Source organism: Bufo gargarizans, chromosome 5, assembly GCF_014858855.1.
Source record: "Bufo gargarizans isolate SCDJY-AF-19 chromosome 5, ASM1485885v1, whole genome shotgun sequence".
Classification (NCBI taxonomy): Eukaryota; Metazoa; Chordata; class Amphibia; order Anura; family Bufonidae; genus Bufo; species Bufo gargarizans.
The window spans coordinates 405,128,189-405,152,852 of NC_058084.1; the positions used below are offsets into that span (position 1 = coordinate 405,128,189).

Consider the following 24,664-nt stretch of genomic DNA (forward strand, 5'->3'; position numbering starts at 1 on the left):
TCCCCTCACCTGTCCTTAACTTGCCTCTGTCCTTTTTTGTTCCCTCAGCCAGAGAAGTACTATATGTTGTGGGCTCAGCTCCACTATACAGCGAGGACGAGCTGCTAGAGGAAAGTCAGCAGCTACTGCCCAGCAGAGGAGACATCCGCCGCTATCTCCGATAGGCGGGCAAGTAGTGATGAGGAGAGTGGCATGGGACCTGGTGTTGCAAGCGGTCAGGCTCCTGGCTCAGAGACTGTTGAGGAGGACATCAATGACATGCAGACAGTACTAGATGATGATGTAGCAGATTGCAATTAGGAGCCGGGTGACGAAGGGGCTTCATCATCATCGGGAGAAGAGTGTGGCAGCTTGCACATGAGGCAGCGGTGGAGCCAGCGAGTCGGTAGCGTGATCGGGAGTCAGCAGGGTGGCAGCAGTGGGAGGTCGGGAGCCAAACATGCCCAGGGTAGACCACCTGCTTCACAGGGCAGAAACCACATTTACCCAGTGGGCCGTAAAATTGTCCTTGACCGTAGTCAGAGCTCCACACATCGGCGCTGCCGTGCACATTAGCAGACACTGACAGGCTCAAGGACTGGCCCACCTACTACCGTCCCGGAAAGTAGTGGTGCAGGGGTTCACGGAGGCAGTGGCGGTAGCAGTCAGTGAGTGTTGAGGGTAAAATCATCTACTCGGCGGTGTGGCAGTTTTATGTTAGGCTGCCGGGGTTGGTGAACATGGCCATTTGTCAAATCTGTGGGCAGAAGGTGAAGTGTGGCCAGGGTGCCAATGTTGGCACCACGGCCCTGTGTCAACATAAGCAGCGTCACCATAAAGTGGCCTGGGAGCACCGTGGCTCCAATGTCGTGGTCCAGCCTGCCACAGCAATCGCTGCATCACCCAGTGGCACACACCCGATTTCAGGCAGTTAAGGCTCCACCACCTCAGCCGAAGGAAGCTGTCTGTCCTTCCCATCATCTGCTGGTCCTGATGCTCCTCCTCTTCCTAGTCAGTCATTCCATCAGCAATCGATCACCGAAGCAATTGCCAAGAGACAACAGTATCCGTACACTCATCCAACGGTGCCGAAGCTTAATGTGCTCATGGCCAAGTTGCTGGTACTGCAGTCCCTTCCTTTCCAAGTGGTGGACTCTTCATCTTTCAGAGAACTGATGGCTTGTGCCGAGCTGAGGTGGAGAGTCCCAAGCCGTCATTTCTTTGCCAAAAACGCAGTACCAGCCCTGCACACATATGTAGAACAAAAGGTGGGCCAGTCCTTGAGCCTGTCAGTGTCTGCTAAAGTGCACGGCAGCGCCGACATGTGGAGCTGTAACTACGGTCAAGGACAATTTTATGGCCCACTGGGTAAATGTGGTTCCTGCCCAGCCAAACCAGCAACTTGGCCAGGTGACACTGCTTCCGCCTCCATGTTCTCACGCCGTTAGTCCTGCGACAATGTCCGCCTCTGCCTCCTCATCCTCCACCTTGTCCTCAGCCTCCACTGCAGGGACAATTCACAGTGCCCCACCAGCATACCACATGTGCAGGGCACGGCGGTGTCATGCTATTCTGCACCTAGTTTGCCTGGGTGAACAGAGTCACATAGGGGAGGAACTGGTCCGCATCCTTCATCAAGAAATCGAATCCTGGATTTAACTGTGACAACTCAAAATCGGAACCATGGTGACCGACAACAGGAAGAACATGGTGTCAGCGCTACGTCAAGGAGGGTTGAGCCATGCGCCCTGCATTGTGCACGTGTTCAATCTGATTGTCAAGCGTTTCCTGAAGTCTTCCACCCATCTGCAAGACATCCTAAAATGGCCAGGAAACTTTGCACGCACTTGAGCCACTCGTACACCGCCAAGCACAGCCTCCTTGAGCTACAGCGGCAGAACTGAGTCCCCCAACATAGGCTGATATGCGACGTTTCCACCCTTTGGAATTCCACGCTTCATATGTTGGACCGACTGTGCGAACAGAGAAAAGCCATAAACTATTTCTTAATGATACAGGCGGATAGAGGTACTCCCCTGTGTAACTTTGATGCTAGCCAGTGGCAGCTCATGCGTGACACCTGCCATTTGCTCGTGCCCTTTGAGGAGGCTACTTTATTTGTCAGTCGCCAGGACTATGGGATGGACAACGTCATTCCACTGATTGATATCCTGTCACAACCAGACAGCTGAGAAGCTCTGACAGAATCCTTTCAGAACCTCCTCCTTGAGTTTCTTTGTTGTGATGTTCAGTTCCTCATCTCGTTAGCCTCTCTCAGCTGTCATGTGGTTGGACTGATTGCATCCCTTTAAATTCCGCCCCATAATGCATTACTGGGCGGCTTATACTACTTCCTGGAGTGTGTGTGCATGCTGATCTTGTTTTCCAGTCTGCTACAAAGTTAAGTGCTGAACATTTATCTGTTATTTTCTGTTTGCTGGATCCCAGGTGACCCTGACTCTCTCCGTGTCTGGTGTAGGGAGCCGGTGGTCGTGTCCCCTCACTATTGTAGGGTGTTCAGGGGTTATATAGTCGAGGTACGTGGATATGCAACCATCCACCTCTGGGATCGTTGCATAGGCTGAGCAGCCAGGGAAAGTCTCAGGTCTTGTGCAGGGGTCTCCCTTATGGTTCCTTAGCTTTGGATCCAGTGAGTCATTGTCACAACCAGACAGCTGAGAAGCTCTGACAGAGGCCTTTCAGAACCTCCTCCTTGAGTTTCTGTGTTGTGGTATTCAGTTCCTCCTCTCGTTAGCCTCTCTCAGCTGTCATGTGTTGGACTAATCGCTTCCCTTTAAATTCCTCCCCAGAAGGCTTTTCTGGGCGGCTTATACTTCTTCCTGGAGTGTGTGTGCATGCTGACCTTGTTCTCCTGTCTGCTACAAAGCTAAGTGTTGTACCTTTATCGTTTATTTTCTGTTTGCTGGATTCCAGGTGACCCTGACTCCCTCCGTATCTTGTGTAGGGAGCCGGTGGTCGTGTCCCCTCACTATTGTAGGGTGCTCAGGGCTTTATAGTCAAGGTTCGTGGATATGCAAACCTCCACCATTAGGATCTTTGCATAGGCTGAGCAGCCAGGGAAAGTGCCAGGTCTCCTGCAGGGGTCTCCCTTGGTTCCTTAGCTTTTGGATCCAGCGAGTCATTTATACATGTTGCTTTGCCTTGTTTCCTGTACACCGTCCGTGACATTATAAGCCGCCGTAACCGTCTCAAGCATGGATCCGGTTTCACTTTTGGCTGAACGCTTCCAGGGTCTTTCATTGGAGGTAGCTGATCTCCGTAAGACTTTTTCTCAGCTTCAAGTGACCGGTTCAGCTTGCGTTCATGGAGTTTGTTCTGAGCCTAAGATCTCGCTCCCGGATACGTTCTCCGGGGGTAGTGAGAATTTTGTGCGTTTTAGAGAGGCTTGCAAACTCCATTTTCGCCTTCTTCCCCACTCCTCTGGTGATGAGGAACGGAGGGTGGGGATCATTATATCGCTGCTCAGAGGTAACGCTCAGTCCTGGGCCTTTTCGCTGCCGGAGGGGGCACGGCCTCTCCGTTCAGTGGATGAATTCTTTTTAGCCCTGGGTCAGATATATGATGATCCGGATCGTATTGCTCTGGCTGAGTCTAAACTAAGTCTATTATGCCAGGGTAAACAATCCGCAGAAATATACTGCTCAGAATTTCGGAGATGGGCAGTTGATACTGGTTGGAATGATGCTGCACTCCGAAGTCAATTTTGCCATGGTCTTTCAGAGGGATTGAAAGATGCATTTGCCTTTCATGAGAGGCCTATTTCTTTGGACTCTGCTATGTCTCAGGCCGTTCGTATTGACAGGCGTCTTAGAGAGAGAGGAGAGATGTCCCCTTCCTGTCATACTCAGTCCCAGGACAGTGCAGCGGTCCCGTTCTGTGCGCAGGGGTCTCAGTCGCCGTCAGCCCCTTCTGAGCAGGAGCCCATGCAGCTGGGGTTGATTGCTTCTGACAATAGAAGATTCAGCTCGCATGGGAGGGTTTGTTTTTGTTGTGGAGGTATAAATCATTTGGCAAATATTTGTCCCTCTAGGAGATTCAGGCAGTTTTCTGGGAGTAATAAAGAAACAAACAGGAAAAAATCTTTTAAAAATGTTCCGTCTGTTACTATTGGCAGGGTTGAGGCGGAAATTGAAGGTTTTCCATTTGCTTGTAGTTCCCGTTTTGTCCTGCCGGCTAGGGTGGCGCTAGAGAGCAAGAACATTTTTTGTGAGATTTTTGTGGATAGTGGAGCAGCGGTCAATCTCATTGATAATCAATTTGCGATAACTCATGGTTTCCAGGTGCGCACTTTGGGAAAGGATATTCCGTTTTTTGCTATCGATTCCGCTCCACTTTCTCAAAAATCATTAAAGGGCATAGTTCACAATATCCGTTTAATTGTGAGTGATGTTCATGTTGAGGATGTGTCATGTTTCGTCCTTAGCGGTTTACCTACCCCTCTGGTGTTGGGGCTGCCCTGGCTCACCAAGCATAACCCCACCATTGATTGGCAAGCGAGGCAAATAAATGGTTGGAGTGACTTTTGCAGAGAGAATTGCCTCATGACATCTGTTTCTGAGGTTGCTACTAAGACTGTACCATCTTTTCTCTCTGAATTTTCGGATGTCTTCTCTGAGAGTGGAGTTCAGGATTTGCCCCCGCACAGGGAGTACGATTGCCCTATTAATCTCATCCCAGACGCCAAGCTGCCTAAATCTCGTTTATACAATCTTTCCCAACCTGAGAGGATCGCTATGCGTGCTTATATCTCTGAGAGTCTGAGAAAGGGACACATACGACCCTCGAAGTCACCTGTTGCCGCTGGTTTTTTCTTTGTTAAGAAAAAAGATGGTTCTTTAAGACCTTGTCTGGATTTCAGGGAGCTGAACAATATCACAATTTGTGACCCTTATCCGCTTCCTCTGATCCCGGACCTATTTAACCAGGTTGTTGGGGCTAAAGTCTTTTCCAAATTAGGTTTAAGAGGGGCATACAACCTGGTCAGGGTCAGAGAAGGGGACGAATGGAAGACGGCCTTCAATACCCCTGAGGGCCATTTTGAAAATTTGGTTATGCCTTTTGGTTTGATGAATGCCCCAGCCGTTTTTCAGCATTTCGTGAACAGCATTTTTTATCATTTGATGGGAAAATTTGTATTGGTGTATTTGGATGACATTTAGATTTTTTCTCCCGATTTCAAAACTCATAAGGAACATTTACATCAGGTCTTGCTCATCCTGCGGGAGAATAAATTATATGCGAAACTGGAAAAATGTGTGTTTGCGGTTCCAGAAATTCAATTTCTGGGGTTTCTTCTCTCCGCTTCTGGTTTTCGCATGGACCCCGAGAAGGTCCGCGCTGTGCTTGAGTGGGAGCTTCCTGAGAATCAGAAGGCGCTGATGCGGTTTTTGGGCTTTGCCAATTATTACAGGAAGTTCATTTTGAATTATTCTTCTATTGTTAAACCACTCACTGATATGACCAGAAAGGGGGTAGATTTTTCTTCTTGGTCAGTAGAGGCGCGTAAGGCTTTTTCGGATATCAAGGAGAGTTTTGCTTCCGCTCCCATCTTGGTGCAACCTGATGTTTCTTTACCCTTCATAGTTGAGGTTGATGCTTCTGAGGTGGGTGTGGGGGCGATCTTGTCTCAGGGTTCCTCTCCTGCCAATTGGCGACCGTGTGCCTTTTTCTCAAGAAAACTCTCCTCCGCAGAGAGAAATTACGATGTGGGAGATAGGGAATTGTTGGCCATCAAGTTGGCTTTTGAGGAATGGCGCCATTGGCTAGAGGGAGCCAGACACCCTATTACTGTATTTACTGACCATAAAAATCTGGCCTACTTGGAGTCAGCCAAGCGTCTGAACCCGAGACAGGCCAGATGGTCTTTGTTCTTTTCTAGGTTTAATTTTGTTGTCACGTTCCACCCTGGAGTTAAGAATGTGAAGGCAGATGCCCTGTCACATTGTTTTCCGGGAGGCGGGAATTTTGAAGACCCGGGTCCCATTTTGGCTGAAGGTGTGGTGGTCTCTGCTCTTTTTCCTGAATTGGAGGCAGAGGTGCATGCAGCCCAGTCAGAGGCTCCTGATCTTTGTCCTCCTGGGAGGTTGTTTGTGCCTCTCGCTTTAAGGCCTCATGCACACGACCGTTGTGTGCATCCGTGGCCGTTGTGCCGTTTTCCGTTTTTTTTCGCGGACCCATTGACTTTCAATGGGTCCGTGGAAAAATCGGAAAATGCACCGTTTTGCAGCCGAGGCCGTGATCCGTGTATCCTGTCCGTCAAAAAAATATGACCTGTCCTATTTTTTTGACAGACAACGGTTCACGGACCCATTCAAGTCAATGGGTCCGTGAAAGAACACGGATGCACACAAGATTGGCATCCGTGTCCGTGATCCGTGGCCGTAGGTTGCTTTCATACAGACGGATCCGAAGATCCGTCTGCATAAAAGCTTTTTCTGATCTAAGTTTTCACTTCGTGAAAACTCATTTCCGACAGTATATTCTAACACAGAAGCGTTCCCATGGTGATGGGGACGCTTCTAGTTAGAATACACTGCAAACTTTGTACAAGACTGCCCCCTGCTGCCTGGCAGCACCCGATCTCTTACAGGGGGATATGATAGCACAATTAACCCCTTCAGGTGCGGCACCTAAAGGGGTTAATTGTACTATCATATTCCCCTGTAAGAGATCAGGGCTGCCAGGCAGCAGGGGGCAGACCCCCCCCCCTCCCCAGTTTGAATATCGTTGGTGGCACAGTGTGCGCCCACCATCGCCCCCCCCTCCCTCCCTCTATTGTAATAAATCGTTGGTGGCACAGTGTGCCCCCGTCGTCGCCCCCCCCTCCCTCCCTCTATTGTATTAAATCGTTGGTGGCACAGTGTGCCAACCACCATCGCCCCCCCCTCCCTCTATAGCAGTAACATTGGTGGCAGTGTGCGGTCTCCCATTCCCCCCCCCCCATCATTGGTGGCAGCGGAGTTCCGATCGGAGTCCCAGTTTAATCGCTGGGGCTCCGATCGGTAACCATGGCAACCAGGAAGCTACTGCAGCCCTGGTTGCCATGGTTACTTAGCAATAGTACAACAGTAGAAGATTCATACTTACCTGCTTGCTGCTGCGATGTCTGTGAACGGCCGGGAGCTCCTCCTACTGGTAAGTGACAGTTCTTTAGCAATGCGCCGCACAGACCTTTCACTTACCAGTAGGAGGAGCTCCCGGCCGTTCACAGACATCGCAGCAGCAAGCAGGTAACTATGAATCTTCTACAATTGTACTATTGCTAAGTAACCATGGCAACCAGGGCTGCAGTAGCGTCCTGGTTGCCATGGTTACCGATCGGAGCCCCAGCGATTAAACTGGGACTCCGATCGGAACTCCGCTGCCACCAATGATGAGGGGGGGGGGGATGGGAGACCGCACACTGCCACCAATGTTACTGCTATAGAGGTAGGGGGGGGGGGCGATGGTGGTTGGCACACTGTGCCACCAACGATTTAATACAATAGAGGGAGGGAGGGGGGGCGATGGTGGGCGCACACTGTGCCACCAACGATTTATTACAATAGAGGGAGGGAGGGGGGGGGCGATGGTGGGCGCACACTGTGCCACCAACGATATTCAAACTGGGATGGGGGGGGCTGCCCCCTGCTGTCTGGCAGCCCTGATCTCTTACAGGGGAATATGATAGTACAATTAACCCCTTTAGGTGCCACACCTGAAGGGGTTAATTGTGCTATCATATCCCCCTGTAAGAGATCGAGTGCTGCCAGGCAGCAGGGGGCAGTCTTGTACAAAGTTTGTAGTGTATTCTAACCTGAAGCGTCCCCATCACCATGGGAACGCCTCTGTGTTAGAATATACTGTCGGATCTGAGGTTCACGAAGTAGCTCATATCCGACAGTATATTCTAACATAGAGGCGTTCCCATGGTGATGGGGACGCTTCAAGTTAAAATATACCATCGGATTGGAGAAAACTCCAATCCGATGGTATAAAAGAACTCCAGACTTTACATTGAAAGTCAATGGGGACGGATCCGTTTGAAATGGCACCATATTGTGTCAACATCAAACGGATCCGTCCCCATTGACTTGCATTGTAATTCAGGACGGATCCGTTTGGCTCCGCACGGCCAGGCGGACACCAAAACAACTTTTTTTTCATGTCCGTGGATCCTCCAAAAATCAAGGAAGACCCACGGACGAAAAAACGGTCACGGATCACGGACCCACGGACCCCGTTTTTGCGGAACGTGAATAAAAAACTGTCGTGTGCATGAGGCCTAAGACACAAGATTTTTAAAGAACACCACGATACGGTCCTTGCTGGGCACCTGGGGGTAAGAGCCACACTGGATCTCATCGCTCGGAGATTCTGGTGGCCTGCGCTTCGTAAGTCGGTTGAGGGTTTTGTGGCAGCCTGCGAGACTTGCGCTCGTGCCAAAGTCCCTCATTCACGGCCATCAGGTCCTCTCCTTCCCTTACCCATTCCTTCCCGTCCTTGGACACATCTGTCCATGGACTTCATAACAGACCTGCCTCGTTCCTCGGGGAAGACTGTGATTCTGGTGGTGGTGGACCGTTTTATCAAAATGGTGCATTTCATCCCTTTTCCTGGTTTGCGTAATGCTAAGACGCTGGCGCAGGCATTTGTTGATCACATTGTCAAATTGCACGGTATTCCTTCAGACATAGTCTCTGATAGGGGCACGCAGTTTGTTTCCAGATTCTGGAAGGCTTTTTGTTCTCGCTTGGGGGTTCGGTTGTCATTCTCTTCTGCTTTCCACCCGCAGTCGAATGGCCAGACAGAGCGCGTCAATCAGAATCTGGAGACATATCTGCGCTGTTTTGTGGCGGAGAATCAAGAGGATTGGTGTTCTTTTTTGTCCCTTGCTGAGTTTGCTTTAAATAACCGTCGTCAGGAGTCCTCTGATAAGTCACCATTTTTTGGTGCATATGGGTTTCATCCACAGTTTGGGACTTTCTCGGGAGAGGGGTCTTCTGGTTTACCTGATGAGGACAGATTCTCCTCGTCTTTGTCATCTATTTGGCAAAAGATTCAGGATAATCTAAAGAGCATGAGTGAGAGATATAAGCGTGTGGCAGATAAGAGACGTGTGCTTGGTCCGGACCTGAATGTTGGTGATCTGGTGTGGTTGTCTACCAAGAATATCAAATTGAAGGTTCCCTCCTGGAAGTTGGGTCCTAGGTTTATTGGGCCTTACAAAATCCTGTCTGTCATCAATCCTGTTGCATACCGTCTTGATCTTCCTCAGACTTGGAAGATCCATAATGTTTTTCATAAGTCCTTATTGAAACCTTATGTTCAACCCATTGTACCCTCGCCTTTGCCTCCTCCTCCGATTATGGTTGATGGGAATCTTGAATTTCAGGTCTCTAGGATTGTGGATTCTCGGCTTGTCCGCGGTTCTCTCCAGTACCTTGTTCATTGGGAGGGGTATGGTCCTGAGGAGAGGATGTGGGTCCCAGTGACGGACATTAAGGCCTCTCGTCTTATCAGGGCTTTCCATAGGTCCCATCCTGAGAAGGTGGGTTCTGAGTGTCCGGAGTCCACTCGTAGAGGGAGGGGTACTGTCACAACCAGACAGCTGAGAAGCTCTGACAGAGGCCTTTCAGAACCTCCTCCTTGAGTTTCTGTGTTGTGGTATTCAGTTCCTCCTCTCGTTAGCCTCTCTCAGCTGTCATGTGTTGGACTAATTGCTTCCCTTTAAATTCCTCCCCAGAAGGCTTTTCTGGGCGGCTTATACTTCTTCCTGGAGTGTGTGTGCATGCTGACCTTGTTCTCCTGTCTGCTACAAAGCTAAGTGTTGTACCTTTATCATTTATTTTCTGTTTGCTGGATTCCAGGTGACCCTGACTCCCTCCGTATCTTGTGTAGGGAGCCGGTGGTCGTGTCCCCTCACTATTGTAGGGTACTCAGGGCTTTATAGTCAAGGTTCGTGGATATGCAAACCTCCACCATTAGGATCTTTGCATAGGCTGAGCAGCCAGGGAAAGTGCCAGGTCTCCTGCAGGGGTCTCCCTTGGTTCCTTAGCTTTTGGATCCAGCGAGTCATTTATACATGTTGCTTTGCCTTGTTTCCTGTACACCGTCCGTGACAGTCATATATGCATGTTGCTTTGTCTTGTTTCCTGTACACCGTCCGTGACATTATAAGCCGCCAAAACCGTCTCAAGCATGGATCCGGTTTCACTTTTGGCTGAACGCTTCCAGGGTCTTTCATTGGAGGTAGCTGATCTCCGTAAGACTTTTTCTCAGCTTCAAGTGACCGGTTCAGCTTGCGTTCATGGAGTTCGTTCTGAGCCTAAGATCTCGCTCCCGGATACGTTCTCCGGGGGTAGTGAGAATTTTGTGCATTTTAGAGAGGCTTGCAAACTTCATTTTCACCTTCTTCCCCATTCCTCTAGTGATGAGGAACGGGGGGTGGGGATCATTATATTGCTGCTCAGGGGTAACGCTCAGTCTTGGGCCTTTTCGCTGCCGGAGGGGGCATGGCCTCTCCATTCAGTGGATGAATTATTTTTAGCCCTGGGTCAGATATATGATGATCCGGATCGTATTGCTCTGGCTGAGTCTAGACTACGTCTATTATGCCAGGGTAAACAATCCGCAGAAATATACTGCTCAGAATTTCAGAGATGGGCAGCTGATACTGGTTGGAATGATGCTGCACTCCGAAGTCAATTTTGCCATGGTCTTTCAGAGGGATTGAAAGATGCATTTGCCTTTCATGAGAGGCCTATTTCTTTGGACTCTGCTATGTCTCAGGCCGTTCGTATTGACAGGCGTCTTAGAGAGAGAAGAGAGATGTCCCCTTCCTGTCATACTCAGTCCCAGGACAGTGCAGCGGTCTCATTCTGTGTGCAGGGGTCTCGGTCGCTGTCAGCCCCTGCTGAGCAGGAGCCCATGCAGCTGGGGTTGATTGCTTCTGACAATAGGAGATTCAGCTCGTATGGGAGGGTTTGTTTTTGTTGTGGAGGTATAAATCATTTGGCAAATGTTTGTCCTTCTAGGAGATTCAGGCAGTTTTCTGGGAGTAATAAAGAAACAAACAGGAAAAAATCTTTTAAAAATGTTCCGTCTGTTACTATTGGCAGGGTTGAGGCGGAGATTGAAGGTTTTCCAGTTTGCTTGTAGTTCCCGTTTTGTCCTGCCGGCTAGGGTGGCGCTAGAGAGCAAGAAAAAATTTTGTGAGATTTTTGTGGATAGTGGAGCAGCTGTCAATCTCATTGATAATCAATTTGCAATAACTCATGGTTTCCAGGTGCTCACTTTGGGAAAGGATATTCCTGTTTTTGCTATTGATTCCGCTCCACTTTCTCAGAGATCATTAAAGGGCATAGTTCACAATATCCGTTTAATTGTGAGTGATGCTCATGTTGAGGATGTGTCATGTTTCGTCCTTAGCGGTTTGCCTACTCCTCTAGTGTTGGGGCTACCCTGGCTCACTAAACATAACCCCACCATTGATTGGCAAGCGAGGCAAATAAATGGTTGGAGTGACTTTTGCAGAGAGAATTGCCTCACGACATCTGTTTCTGAGGTTGCTACTAAGACTGTACCATCTTTTCTCTCTAAATTTTCGGATGTCTTCTCTGAGAGTGGAGTTCAGGATTTGCCCCCGCACAGGGAGTACGATTGCACTATTAATCTCATCCCAGGCGCCAAACTGCCTAAATCTCGTTTATACAATCTTTCCCAACCTGAGAGGATCGCTATGCGTGCTTATATCTCTGAGAGTCTGAGAAAAGGACACATACGACCCTCGAAGTCACCTGTTGCCGCTGGTTTTTTCTTTGTTAAGAAAAAAGATGGTTCTTTAAGACCTTGTCTGGATTTCAGGGAGCTTAACAGTATCAGTATTCGTGACCCTTATCCGCTTCCTCTGATCCCGGACCTGTTTAACCAGGTTGTTGGGGCTAAAGTCTTTTCCAAATTAGATCTAAGAGGGGCATACAACCTGGTCAGGGTCAGAGAAGGAGACGAATGGAAGACGGCCTTCAATACCCCTGAGGGCCATTTTGAGAATTTGGTTATGCCTTTTGGTTTGATGAATGCCCCAGCCGTTTTTCAGCATTTCGTGAACAGCATTTTTTATCATTTGATGAGAAAATTTGTATTAGTGTATTTGGATGACATTTTGATTTTTTCTCCTGATTTCAAGGAACATTTACGTCAGGTCTTGCTCATCCTGCGGGAGAATAAATTGTATGCGAAACTGGAAAAATGTGTGTTTGCGGTTCCAGAAATTCAATTTCTGGGGTTTCTTCTCTCCGCTTCTGGTTTTCGCATGGACCCCGAGAAGGTCCGCACTGTGCTTGAGTGGGAGCTTCCTGAAAATCAGAAGGCGCTGATGCGTTTTTTGGGCTTTGCCAATTATTACAGAAAGTTTATTTTGAATTATTCCTCTATTGTTAAACCACTCACTGATATGACCAAAAAGGGGGTAGATTTTTCTTCTTGGTCAGTAGAGGCGCGTAAGGCTTTTTCTAATATCAAGAAGAGATTTGCTTCCGCTCCCATCTTGGTGCAACCTGATATTTCTTTACCCTTCATAGTTGAGGTTGATGCTTCTGAGGTGGGTGTGGGGGCGGTCTTGTCTCAGGGTTCCTCTCCTGCCAAATGGCGACCGTGTGCCTCTTTCTCGAAAAAACTCTCCTCCGCAGAGAGAAATTACGATGTGGGAGATAGGGAATTGTTGGCCATCAAGTTGGCTTTTGAGGAATGGCGCCATTGGCTAGAGGGAGCCAGACACTCTATTACCGTATTTACTGACCATAAAAATCTGGCCTACTTTGAGTCAGCCAAGCGTCTGAACCCGAGACAGGCCAGATGGTCTTTGTTCTTTTCTAGGTTTAATTTTGTTGTCACGTTCCGCCCTGGAGTTAAGAATGTGAAGGCAGATGCCCTGTCACGTTGTTTTCCGGGAGGCGGGAATTTTGAAGACCCGGGTCCCATTTTGGCTGAAGGTGTGGTGGTCTCTGCTCTTTTTTCTGAATTGGAGGCAGAGGTGCAGGCAGCCCAGTCAGAGGCTCCTGATCTTTGTCCTCCTGGAAGGTTGTTTGTGCCCATCGCTTTGAGACACAAGATTTTTAAGAAACACCACGATACGGTCCTTGCTGGGCACCCGGGGGCAAGAGCCACACTGGATCTCATCGCTCGGAGATTCTGGTGGCCTGCGCTTCGTAAGTCGGTTGAGGGTTTTGTGGCAGCCTGCGAGACTTGCGCTCGTGCCAAAGTCCCTCATTCACGGCCATCAGGTCCTCTCCTTCCCTTACCCATTCCTTTCCGTCCTTGGACACATCTGTCCATGGACTTCATAACGGACCTGCCTCGTTCCTCAGGGAAGACTGTGATTCTGGTGGTGGTGGACCGTTTTAGCAAAATGGTGCATTTCATCCCTTTTCCTGGTTTGCCCAATGCTAAGACGCTGGCGCAGGCATTTATTGATCACATTGTCAAATTGCACGGTATTCCTTCAGACATAGTCTCTGATAGGGGCACGCAGTTTGTTTCCAGATTCTGGAAGGCTTTCTGTTCTCGCTTGGGGGTTCGGTTGTCATTCTCTTCTGCTTTCCACCCGCAGTCGAATGGCCAGACAGAGCGCATCAATCAGAATCTGGAGACATATCTGCGCTGTTTTGTGGCGGAGAATCAAGAGGATTGGTGTTCTTTTTTGTCCCTTGCTGAGTTTGCTTTAAATAACCGTCGTCAGGAGTCCTCTGATAAGTCACCATTTTTTGGTGCATATGGGTTTCATCCGCAGTTTGGGACTTTCTCGGGAGAGGGGTCTTCTGGTTTACCTGATGAGGACAGATTCTCCTCGTCTTTGTCATCTATTTGGCAAAAGATTCAGGATAATCTAAAGAGCATGAGTGAGAGATATAAGCGTGTGGCAGATAAGAGACGTGTGCTTGGTCCGGACCTGAATGTTGGTGATCTGGTGTGGTTGTCTACCAAGAATATCAAATTGAAGGTTCGCTCCTGGAAGTTGGGTGCTAGGTTTATTGGGCCTTACAAAATCCTGTCTGTCATCAATCCTGTTGCCTACCGTCTTGATCTTCCTCAGACTTGGAAGATCCATAATGTTTTTCATAAGTCCTTATTGAAACCTTATGTTCAACCCATTGTACCCTCGCCTTTGCCTCCTCCTCAGATTATGGTTGATGGGAATCTTGAATTTCAGGTCTCTAGGATTGTGGATTCTCGGCTTGTCCGCGGTTCTCTCCAGTACCTTGTTCATTGGGAGGGTTATGGTCCTGAGGAGAGGATGTGGGTCCCAGTGACGGACATTAAGGCCTCTCGTCTTATCAGGGCTTTCCATAGGTCCCATCCGGAGAAGGTGGGCTCTGAGTGTCCGGAGTCCACTCGTAGAGGGAGGGGTACTGTCACAACCAGACAGCTGAGAAGCTCTGACAGAAGCCTTTCAGAACCTCCTCCTTGAGTTTCTTTGTTGTGATGTTCAGTTCCTCATCTCGTTAGCCTCTCTCAGCTGTCATGTGGTTGGACTGATTGCATCCCTTTAAATTCCGCCCCATAATGCATTACTGGGCGGCTTATACTACTTCCTGGAGTGTGTGTGCATGCTGATCTTGTTTTCCAGTCTGCTACAAAGTTAAGTGCTGAACATTTCTCTGTTATTTTCTGTTTGCTGGATCCCAGGTGACCCTGACTCTCTCCGTGTCTGGTGTAGGGAGCCGGTGGTCGTGTCCCCTCACTATAGGGTGTTCAGGGGTTATATAGTCAAGGTACGTGGATATGCAACCTTTCACCTCTGGGATCGTTGCATAGGCTGAGCAGCCAGGGAAAGTCTCAGATCTTGTGCAGGGGTCTCCCTTATGGTTCCTTAGCTTTGGATCCAGTGAGTCATATATGCATGTTGCTTTGTCTTGTTTCCTGTACACCGTCCGTGACATATCCTGGAAAAGATGCTGGTAAATCTGGCTGGTCAGGGTCCTGGAGACATGGCGCTTACAGCTCATGGCCACAGGAGCCCTGTGGGGGCTGAACTGGAGGAGGACAAGCAATGTGCAATGGGTGGTTTTTCTACACAGGTGACAGAAAAGGAGCAGGAGCGGCCAGTGGAGCAAGAGGGAGATGAGGAAGACGAGGCAGATGACCCAGAGACACAGTGGCAGTATACAGTGGAGATGGAGGCAGGGAGTACATCCAAATCACTTCTGCAAATGGCCTGATGCATGCTCACTTGCTTGCTTAGTGACAGCCGAATTGTAACCATTTGGCAGAGGGATGACTTCTGGCTCTCCAGCTTGTTGGACCCTCACTACCGGTCCAAAATGGGGGCCTTTTCACACCCGCTAAGAGGGAGGACAAACTGAACTACTATAGAGACATCCTATGTAATCAGTTGGCCGCTGCCTATCTGCGCCATCTTCCATCCTCTCGCAGGTCTGACCGGGGGAGCCCTCTGCACTCATGTTCCACTGCCATGGCTGCTTGGGGGGGGGGGAATAGGAGCAGTACCAGCTCCATCAGCAGCCACCTGAGTTTAGAGTCGCCGATGAGCAGCTTTCTTTACCCGCATAGTGAAGAAACTATTCACAAGCAGCTAGACATAGAGCAGAACCTGAACCAGCAGGTGGTGGCATACTTGGAGTGGCACCCTGCCAGCCGTCATTGGAGATCTGCTGGACTACTGGGCAGCCAAACTGGATTTGTGGCAGCAACTGGCCGAGTTTGCCCTGGAAAAGCTGTCCTGCCCGGCCAGTAGTGTGGCATCAGAGGGGGTGTTTAGTGTGGTGGGGCCATAGTTACCTCAAGGAGAACTCACCTGTCCACCCAAAATGTGGAGAGACTGACCTTTGTCAAGATGAATCAGGCATGGATCAGCCAGGATTTCCACCCACCAATGCCTGATGCATCAGATTAGATCATCTATGCTACCTCACCCAAACCTTGACAAAAGAGACCAGTTTCTTCTGGCTACCTGCCTCAGCTACTATTCTGATTCTGCCACCTGCCTGATGCCACACATCTGATGCCAAGTGCTCTTTCTTACACCCACCATCGTCAGCAGGTACTGTTAGTGCCACCCACCTCCCCACTCTGTCACCGGGTCACTCTGTGGCCTCTTGATGCTGCTGCCACCTTCACACTATGTCATTGGGCCACTCTGTGGACTTATCATGCTGTTCCCACCCTCCCCACTTCATGATTGGGCCACTATTTTGCCTTTTTGGCCTTGTTGAAATCATTTATTTGACCCTTCTTCTAATCTATAAGAAGGAAGGAAAAATGAGACACACAACGGATCCTGTCTGCGTAGCAGCTGTAAGGCCTGTATGGTGCCATCAGAATTGGCTTATGATTTGGTTGCCAAAAGCAGGAGTGGGTACAAAACACATGCAAGTATTCCATTCACGTGTCATCTCTGTTTCGGATCCACTCCTGTTTTTTTTTGTCATTCGCAATACTGATTGATTACTGACCAAATGCTGAACGAGTTAAGGCGGACGCTCAACAGACAGGATCCGTTTTTTTAGGGGTTATTGTTCTGACTGATCAGAGGAAGGGCAAATTAATCAGTGACATCAACACAAACTTACTGCTGACACCCTCTCCACTCTGTTAGGCGGGCTCTACTTGTATAAGCGTTTAATAGAACAGGTTCTGTAGACATCTATGTGGAATCAGCTGACGACGGTGTAAAAGAAGTGCACTCTTTCACGCTATAGTAGGATCTTGGGCCTCTGTACGGTTCTTTTTACCTGACACTAACATCGACCTGTAAGGCTGAGTTCACACTTCAGTTATTTGGTCAGTTTTGGCCCCATAACTGCCCAAAGAAGTTGATTGGGGGACATCTATGGGGGCACTTGTTACTGGCACATGATTGGGGGACATCTATGGGGGTACTTGTTACTGGCACATGATTGGGGGGCATCTATGGGTGCACTTCTTACTGGCACATTATTGGGGGGCATCTATGGGGGCACATCTTACTGGCACATTATTGGGAGGCACTGTGGGGGCATCTATGGGGGCACTTCTTACTGGCACAAATTATTGGGTGGTAGTATGGGGTCATCTATGGGGGCACTTCTTACTGGCACATTATTGGGGGCACTATGGGGCATCTACTGAGGCCACAAAGAAGGGGTATTTTATATGGGGGAATGGGGGAGAGGAACACTATGGGGGCTTCTACTGAGGCCACAAAGAAGGGTTATGTTATATGGGAGGCTCTGTATAGGGGCATTTTATACTGGGGCACATTATGGTGGGTACTATGGGGAAGGGGAGAGAAAAGTACTATGGGCTCAACTATGGGGGGTATTTTATACTTGCAAATTATAGAGGACACTGAGGGCATCTACTGGGGCACTATATATGTGGCATTTTATACTGGTACTTTATGGGGGCACTATGGGGACATTAGCTCAACTAGGGGCATTAAAAGGGGGTATTTTTTGCACTGGCACATTATAAGGAGAATTATTATTACTAGGGGGCATTATGATGGGCTTTATTACTACTGGGGGTCTATTGGGAACATAATTACTAGTATGGGCACTATGGGAGCATTATTACTTCTGGGGCACAGTGGGGACATGTTGGGGGCACTGTAGGAGCACTATTACTACCATGTGTGCTCTAGCAGAGAATTATTCCTATTGGTGGGACGTTTGGGAGCACTATTACTGTGGGGGCAGCTTGGCACAGTATCAGCTTACCACAATTATTTTTGGGGGACGTTATGTTTACACTATTAGTGTCAGGGGCACTATTTGCTGGGCGCAGTTTTTTTAGGGCACTGTGCGCCAATAATTATTAAAGGGCACTATTTGCATGGTGCTATTATTATCAGGGAGTTTATCTGTTTCTGCAGTATAGTATTGGGAAGCACAGCGGCACAGTATTGGGGGTGGTAAGATGATTTGTCCAGAAGATGGGAGGATGATGGAAAAGTAGTAAACTAAGATTTTGTTTGTCAAACTGCAGAGACGAGAAATGGCTGAAAAATTGTCGTCTGGTCGCCTGGTCTGAAAGGAGGAGATGAGGAAAGAGAACATCTACATCAAAGAGAAGTCACTGGATGTAAGAGATATGGGACGCTGTATTACCCTGTATGTAGGGGTAGACGGAGGGGTTAGTAGTACAACACTATCTGCACATTTTTTTTAAAAAAAAGGCAGTATTTACATTACTGCCAAGGAACACCTCTAGTGGCCACTCATCATTATTTAAGTTTACTACTCTACGAGGTGTGTGGACTTTTTTTCTTTGTGTGTGTGTTGTGGTGGAGGGCGTGATTGCATGCTAGGGTGTGGGAAGGCGGGATCCAGGGGGCCCAAGTAAATTCTTGCCCAGGGTCCAATCAATATTCAAGACAGCCCTGCATACATTTGTCTAAATCCTCTCACCTGGATTATCACCAGTGAACGCAACAACACTGCAATGAGGGCTAAATCCATAGCGCTGGACATAGTATGAAGACACATTACCCTACAGGAAAAGAGATAAATGTAAATGTGATGCTTATATAAATCATATCACCATGCTATATCGACTTTCACAACATATTTTTATTGCTCTAATGTTTCAAAAATTAAAAAAAAAAGTTTTGCAAATAGTCTTGATTAGATCTTCCCTACTTCTTACTAGTCTACTAAATGTATAACAAGTAAGATAAGATAAGATGCCTTTATTGTCACTGTACAATACAATGTAATACAATGTACAATACAATGAAATGTTGTTTGGAGCAATCCTAGATGCCATGGACAGAGGAACAAGAACTGACATTTAAACTAAAGCATTACACTAGAAAAAAACAAAACATTGCACTAGAAAGCATTACTATTCACAGTTCACAGCATATATATAGCAAGAGCAAAGTAGGAAGTGCTTATGAGTATATATACACACTGATTCAGACACCACTGCATAAAAGAGATCATCATGGGTTCATGAATGCAGCAGTCACTTTCAGTCTGTGGTAGTTTCTATCCTAGGAAGGGGCAATAATCTCTGAGCATTTAGGAGACTGATTGTTTTGGGGTAAAAGGTGTTCTTCAGCCTAGTGGTGCGGGCATGTAGGACTCTAAGACGCCTACCAGAGGGTAGGGGAATGAAAAGGCTGTGGCCGGGATGAGTTGTACAATTTTTGCTCTGTTGCTGCAGCGAGCAGTGAAGATGTCATCCAGTGATGGTAACTGAGTTCCAGTGATTCTGCCAGCCATTCTGATGATGCGCTTGAGGGTCTTCTTGTCCTCAGAAGAGCAGCCGGAGTACCACACTGTAATGCAGTATGTGATAACAAATTCTATGGTGCACCTGTAAAAATTGACTAGCAGCTGTTTTGGGAGTTGTGCTTTCTTCAGACTCCTCATAAAATAAAGCCTCTGAAGGCCTTTTTTGGTAATTTCTGTTGTGTTTTTTATCCATGACAGGTCCTGACTAATATAAACTCCCAAGAATCTGAAACTTTGAACTATCTCCACGTTTCCATCATTAATGCTAATGGGATGGTGTCCATTTCGTTTCTTCTTCCTAAAATCCAGAGTTAGCTCCTTTGTTTTCTTGGTATTGAGTATGAGGTTGTTGTTCTTACTCCATCTCTCTAGGTTCTCAACCTCTTTCCTACAGGCTGTTTCATAGCGAATGGAAGAGAGACTGATTGTAAGATAATGCTATCAATGGTCTGTTTGTAGCCTGTTACCATGGAGAAGCATAGGCCTGCATTAGGGATGAGCAAATCGACTTCTTACCTTGGAACAGAACCAGAGTTTGGGAAATGTTTCTTTACAGTAGAAATCAATTTATTACGTTATGCCAACTGGTGTAATGGTGCGGCCCAAATGTCTCTTTATGTGTGTCACTGTGCTCCTACCTAGATACGACTGGACCCCAGGCTTTGGCTCCGATGCAATAAATAAGGGGAATAATTGAGGGATTAAGGAAAAACTTGAGTCCAGACCTTGAGATGAAGTTCAATGGCAGCTTTACTTTGCATAAACGTTCTCCAGAATGGTTTACAGGCTTTGTCTTGGTTCCAGCAGGCTTTAGCATGAAACTGGCAGGCAAACTCCACTCTGCTATATCTGTTTCTCTCTGACTCTGCTGTACTGAGAGGCTGGCTGTATAACTCAGCTTCTTCTGTATGCTGCACTTCACTTTGTAGTCTGACTCTAGGTTATGCCAGGGAACTTTCCTCCTGGCTTCTGAGGCTTTAAGCTTTGGCATACCTGGCCAGCAAACCTAAAGGTGCTCTGGCTGGCGTGAGCACGTCCACCAGAGACATGCCGCTGCACACCTTTCCTAGTTGGGGGTAAAGTAAACTGACTAGAACTTCTGTCCCACCCTTCCTGCAGGAAGTAGGACTCGCCCATCTCTCTCCAGGGGGGGTAGAATGGAATCCATTCTATCTAAATATAGCTCTGCCATGTTTGCTGCCACCTGCTGGTGAACCAGGCGCATTACATGAGCAGTTACATAATAATAGAGATGCACAGTGTGTAAGACCTGGAATAGATGCATAAGATGACATGAGGTTAGACCAATAAAGACAGTAGCAAGGTGCAGAAGTGGTAACACCACTCTGGGGTGTTACAGGTGAATGAGCGAAGAATGCAAAAATGAGAAAACAGGAAAATATTTAGAGATTACTGTCTTGTCTAATTGCAGATTTAAAAAAAATCTGCCTAATAGGATTCATAGCTTTCAAAGGGACCCCAAAAAACTGATGAGTCCAGTTATATCATTTTTGCCTTCATACTCACTTACATTCTGACACTGTGCTCCAACAAACCAGCAGCACTCAAAGAGGAGACCTCTCAATGCATTTTACTGCCGGTTTGTTGGAGCACAGTGTCAGAATGCAAGTGAGTATGAAGGCAAATTTGACATAACTGGACTCTGCTTCACTTACACTATATACCACTTTCTCCAGTTTGGGGGTGTTTCAGAGCCAACACATTCCCTTTCATTAACAATTGCAGTCTCCCACAGATATGTGTATTGTTTGCTTGCTTATCATACGTGACTACAACTTATGAATCATTCCACAAATCATTCTATAGATACATCTAAATACACAATGATACAAATAAACCTACAAATCATATTGCATTGTCATTTCTCTTTTTTTTGCTAACAATTTTATGTTTAAAGAGGTTGTCATATCTGTGGGACATATCTAAAGGATATACCATAAATGTCTGATAGGTTAAGGGTGCCACTTCTGGGACCCACTCCTATCTCAAGAACAGGACCCTGCCGTGAACGGAAAGCGAGCAGCTTCTGTGGCTTTCTCCATTTACATGGGACCTCTGAATTTTCCAGTGCAGTGAATGGAGAAGGTGCCTCACGTGCGCAACATGCTCTCAATCCATGCCAGGGTCCTGTTTTTTAGAGATAGGAGCAGGTCCCAGAACCTGAATCTATAAAGACATTTATGGCATATCCTTTAGATTAATTATAAATGTCCAGATGGGACACCTTTAATTATATAGTTTGCGGGGTGTAGCTAAAGGGGATGGAAGCCGGACGCAAGACTTGAGAGCTCTGGGCCTTGGGACACCATCTTTGCCCATTCGGGCCATAACTCACCCTCTGGAACCCCTCACTGGTGTGCTGAACTGTGGGGGCCTTGGACCGCCTTTCTGGGGACACCCGGGTGTCATCCCTGGGACCCGGCTGTGCTGAGACCTAGTGGTGAGGAGCGGTGCTTCCTTGGAGCGCTAGTGAGGCCTTCTACGTAGTGCTGACTCAAACGCCGCATCAAACTGCCTCTGCCCGCTGCATGCAGGACCCCACACTAGGTTCCCATCTGCCCGCTACCTGGGGGACCCAGCACTGCAACTGCCTGCCATCTGCGGGACCCCCTGTGCTGTCTACCCTTCTGAGAGCGGGAGAAGACCAGTGACCAAATACCTTGGGCCCTCAGACCTTGGATGTCGGTGATCTGGACCCTTATATCCCCTACACCATTAAACACAGAACCCCCTGTGGATGTTGCTTTATATTTAGGGGTGTAGAAGCTGACTGGGGGTGACCACATACCCAGCTTTCTTTAACTCCTTAAGGACACAGACATATTTCACCTTAAGAACCAGGCCATTTTTTGCAAATCTGACCAGTGTCACTTTAAGAGGTGATAACTTTAAAACGCTTTCACTTATCCAGGCCATTCTGAGATAGATTTTTCGTCACATATTGTACTTCATGACACTGGTAAAATGAAGTAAAATAAATTCATTTTTATTCATAAAAAATTACCAAATCTAGCAAAATTTTTGAAAAAATTGCAAATTTGCAAGTTTCAAAAATAGTTATTACTTTACATTATTACTTTAATCTTGAAATTTTTCAGAAATTTTCAAAAACCCAATTTTTAGAGACCAGTTCAGGTCTGAAGTCACTTTGTGAGGCTTACATAAAAGAAACAACCAAAAAATGACCCCATTCTAGAAACTACCCCCTCAAGGTATTCAAAACTGATGTTACAAATGTCGTTAAGCCTTTAGGTGTTCCACAAGAGTTATTGGCAAATGGAGATAAAATTTCAGAATTTAGATTTTTGGGCAAATTTTCCATTTTAATAAATTTTTTCCAGTAACCCCACTGTAAACTACTGTACGGGCACACAGTAGGGCGTAGATGGAAAGGTGGGCCGTGTGGTTTTTGGAAGGCAGATTTTACTGGACTGGTTTATTTACACCATGTCCCATTTGAAGCCCCCCTGATGCACCCCAACAGTAGAAACTCCATAAAAGTGACCCCATCTAAGAAACTACACTCCTCAAGGTATTCAAAACTGATTTTATAAACTTTGTTAACCCTTTAGGTGTTGCACAAGAGTTATTGGCAAATGGAGATGAAATTTGAGAATTAAAATTTTTGGGCAAATTTTCAATTTTAATCCATTTTTTCCAGTAACAAAGCAATGGTTAACAGCCAAACAAAATGCTATATTTATTGCCCCAATTCTGTAGTTTGCAGAAACACCCCATATGTGGCCGTAAACTACTGTACGGGCACACAGTAGGGCGTAGAGGGAAAGGTGCGCCATGTTGTTTTTGGAAGGCAAATTTTGCTGGACTGGTTTATTTACACCATGTCCCATTTGAAGCCCCCCTGATGCACCCGTAGAGTAGAAACTCCATAAAAGTGACTCCATTTTGGAAACTACAGAATAAGGTGTTGTTTGGGGGGGGTCTATTTTTAGGGTACATATGATTTTTGATTTATCTATATTACATTTTTGTGAGGCAAGGTTACCAAAATTGAAATTCTGAAATTTCATCTCCATTTGCCATAAACTGTTGAGGATCACCTAAAGGGTTAATAAAGTTTGTAAAATCAGTTTTGAATACCTTGAGGGGTGTAGTATCTTAGATGGGGTTGCTTTTATGGAGTTTCTACTCTAGGGGTGCCTCAGGGAGCTTCAAATGGGACATGGGCCATCAAAATCTGCCTTCCAGAAACCATACGGCGTTCCTTTCCTTCTGCGCCCTGCCGTTTGGTCATACAGCAGTTTACAACCACATATGTGGTGTTTCTGTAAACTGCTGAATCAGGGTAATAAATATTAAGTTTTGTTTGGCTGTTAACCCTTGCTTTGTTATTGGAAAAAAAAAAGATTAAAATGGAAAATTTGCAAAAAAATTGCTGTTTTGGCACAGTTTTTATTTTATTTTTTTGACCATGTTCATCTGAGGGGTTAGGTCATGGGGTAATTTTTATAGAGCAGATTCTTACAGACGCGGCGATACCGAATATGTCAACTTTTTAAAATTTATTAATGTTTTACACTATATTGTCTTTTTATAAACAAAAAAAAAACATTTTAGTATCTCCATAGTCTAAGAGTCATTTTTATTTTTAGCCGATTATCTTAGGTAGGGGCTCATTTTTTGCGGGATGAGATGTCGGTTTTATTGGCACTATTTTGGGGGGCATTTTTATCCGATCGTCAGTGGCTAAATTGGGATATAAATTTAGTACTCCATGAAAGTGTGGTACTCCCTGAAGCAACCAATAATGCAGAGGCCCGGATGATTGGGGCACGTGTCAAACTGAGTAGTGGTGTCCTTCCGTATCCCCCTCCTGTGACACACTCTGCACCATTTTTGGGTCCGTCCCTTCTTTCCAGTATGGGGGATGACATCTGGAAAGTGTTGGCCAGGGACGATCCGGGCGCCTCCAGTTCCCGAGGTACTCCGGCCTGCTCTTTCCCCGTCAGAAAAGATCAGGTCCTTGAGGACTGTCTCATAGAACTCAAGGAATGTCCCTGTGTTGCCAGCGCTCTGGGACAGCACAAAAGAGTTGTACAAGGCAACCTGCACCAAGTAGACCACAACTTTTTGTACCATGCCTGGATTTTGCGCATGACTTTATATGGATTGAGGACTTGATCAGATAGATCAACTCTTCCCATATACCGATTGTAGTCGATGATACAATCGGGCTTGGGGACCGTTGCCGCGGTACCTCGCACAGGGACAGGGGTGATGCCGTTACCATGAATTGTGGACAGTACAAGGACATCCCTCTTGTCCTTATATCTGACCAGCAACAGGTTTACACTGGTAAGGGCACCGGTCTCACCCCTCGGGATAGGTACCTGGAGGGGGTGTGTAGGGAGGCCGCGTTGATTTTTCCGCACTGTCCCACAAGCGGATGTGGATCTGGTGGAGAG

At 47.2% G+C, this 24,664-nt stretch overlaps 1 protein-coding gene across 2 annotated transcripts in view; it reads right to left on the bottom strand.

The window, feature by feature from the left end:
* The window catches only part of XYLB (xylulokinase), a 370,041-nt gene that overhangs the window by 234,643 nt on the left and 110,734 nt on the right, over window positions 1–24,664 (bottom strand). For both annotated transcript variants that reach the window (XM_044293861.1, XM_044293862.1), the window contains exon 10: window positions 18,387–18,468. In XM_044293861.1, the coding sequence (XP_044149796.1) occupies window positions 18,387–18,468 (82 nt within the window). The remainder of the gene's footprint in view (window positions 1–18,386; window positions 18,469–24,664) is intronic.